We start from the raw sequence: 2199 nt of genomic DNA, 5'->3' as shown, positions 1-2199 counted from the left end.
GCTCTCTCTGAAGGAGTATTTTCAATTTTTCATTTGGTGATGTTTTTATTCACTTTGCATAGATCTTGTGTTGCGATTGCTGGAGCCGATTACTGTGTTATCGCCGCAGACACCAGAATGTCCACCGGTTACAACATCCTCACTCGGGATTACTCCAAAATCTCCCAATTGTATGATTTTCCCCTAAAATTAAATCTAGTCTGAAATAATTACTTTTTTATTTTTCAATTTTTCTGAAATTGCTTACTTTACTTTGTCTTAGCATTGTTTTTATCTTAGCATTGTGTTTGTTTGTGTTGATNGAGGATATAACTAAGGTTTCTATTGTTTACAGAGCGGAGAAGTNTGTGATGGCTTCTTCTGGTTTTCAAGCTGATGTGAAAGCCTTGCAGAAGGTTTTGTCTGCTAGGCATTTGGTGAGCTAAAAACTCTCAACGATTAAAATAACTGAANAGAGCTATTTAGACTTGTGATTACTTTTGGGTTTGCCTTGTAATGTACTATGTTATGTGCTTTAATCTCTTAGTGTGTGTTCTGTCCGCTTGTTTATCTATGTTGATGTTGGATGAACTAAGAACTATGATTGGGTCCAATCTAGTTTGTTTCCAACCCCCTTGATTAAAATAACTTATGAAATAACCTATGGTAAACATGTTAGGCAAGTACTCATCTGACTTGGCTTTTCTCTGAGACGTTATCTGGTGAAATTAGCTAAAATCTCAATGATATGTTATTATTTGTACAAGTAAGGTGTTGAGTGAATGTTTTGATATTTTCCATGATGCTGTGGATTGATTTTCTCATACTTGGTTTAGCTTTTATCTTGTAAAACCGGGGAAACTGCTGTAATAGGCCCTTTATTTGTCATATACCTTCAGTTTCTCTCTTATTTTAAGTTCACCGTGACAAAAAACTTGGAAGCCTTTCATTGTGATATCATCTTTTGACTCTGAATGCAGATTTATCAGCATCAACATAACAAGCAAATGAGCTGCCCTGCAATGGCTCAGCTTCTTTCAAACACACTTTATTACAAACGCTTCTTTCCCTATTATGCATTCAATGTTTTGGGTGGCCTGGACAATGAAGGTATGCTATTTTTAGCTTTCTATGCTTTCACGTCTCATTTTTATGATTGCTAATTGCCACTTCAACCTGAAACAGGAAAGGGATGTGTTTTCACATATGATGCTGTTGGTTCCTATGAGAGGGTTGGATATAGTTCTCAGGGTTCTGGATCCACACTTATCATGCCATTTCTGGATAACCAGCTGAAGTCTCCTAGCCCACTACTGTTACCTGTCAAGGTGACATGTGAAATGGACTCTTTGCTTGAAATATTTGATTCTTTAGTTTTATCGACGGACACTAACATTAAAAATTTTCTTTCAGGATGCCGTTACTCCACTGTCTGAATCAGAAGCAGTTGATTTGGTTAAAACCGTTTTTGCATCTGCTACTGAGAGAGATATATACACAGTAAGTTTGTGTGATATAATTACCATTTGACTGTAAGATGAACTTAGAACTTAATACGAATGTTTTTACAGGGGGACAAGGTTGAAATCGTCATCCTAAATGCCAGTGGTATTCGTCGTGAGTACATGGACTTAAGGAAAGACTAGTGCTCTCTACAAAACTTTTGAAATGCTTCTGTAATTTCTGTAATTATAAATGACAGTGGGGTTTTCCCATGAGGTGAAATTAAGAATAGCATTTCCTGTGAAGTTGCTTTGAGCAAGTACTTTTCTGTTCATATTATAACTACTAGGATTCACTTATATTTATATCTTGTTATAACTTGTTTAACTGCCATCGTTTTCTCATGATTGCATTGTGTTTTGCTTGGTACGTGCAATATCCCACGAATATTTTCTCAAAATTACCTTTTAAACCATTTAGCATGGCTCTAGTCCTTAATTTACCTTGTCCTTAATGTACCCATTTTAAATGTATCTGTGAGGTTGATGATGATAAAATAAACAGATTTCTCAGATTTAACTGTTGTAACCTGTTTCTTAAAAAGATTATCAGCTTCAGTAAACAAGACCGCAGAATATACATTTCCGCTTATTTTCTCAAAACTTGGTCTTCTGAAATTCAGTTTTCTGTATGTCATTCTCAAAACGGTTTGACGAGCAAGAAGTTAGTTCCTTCTTCCTTGTCTGTAATTTTTGTTTAGGTTGAACATATAATTTC

At 35.5% G+C, this 2199-nt stretch overlaps 1 protein-coding gene across 1 annotated transcript; it reads left to right on the top strand.

Moving 5' to 3' along the window:
- Positions 1-6: 6 nt before the first annotated feature.
- LOC106753234 (proteasome subunit beta type-1-like) lies at positions 7-1815 on the top strand. The gene is made up of 6 exons (XM_014635026.2): positions 7-170; positions 335-416; positions 960-1089; positions 1165-1307; positions 1393-1479; positions 1551-1815. The coding sequence occupies exons 1-6, from the start codon at positions 40-42 to the stop codon at positions 1623-1625; spliced, it is 648 nt and encodes a 215-aa protein (XP_014490512.1). The 5' UTR covers positions 7-39; the 3' UTR covers positions 1626-1815.
- The last annotated feature ends 384 nt before the right edge of the window (positions 1816-2199 follow it).

The sequence above is a fragment of the Vigna radiata genome, unplaced genomic scaffold (assembly GCF_000741045.1).
Source record: "Vigna radiata var. radiata cultivar VC1973A unplaced genomic scaffold, Vradiata_ver6 scaffold_913, whole genome shotgun sequence".
Lineage (NCBI taxonomy): Eukaryota > Viridiplantae > Streptophyta > Magnoliopsida > Fabales > Fabaceae > Vigna > Vigna radiata.
The sequence above is the reverse complement of the archived record's forward strand: the minus strand, read 5'-3'. Positions and strand labels throughout refer to the sequence as shown.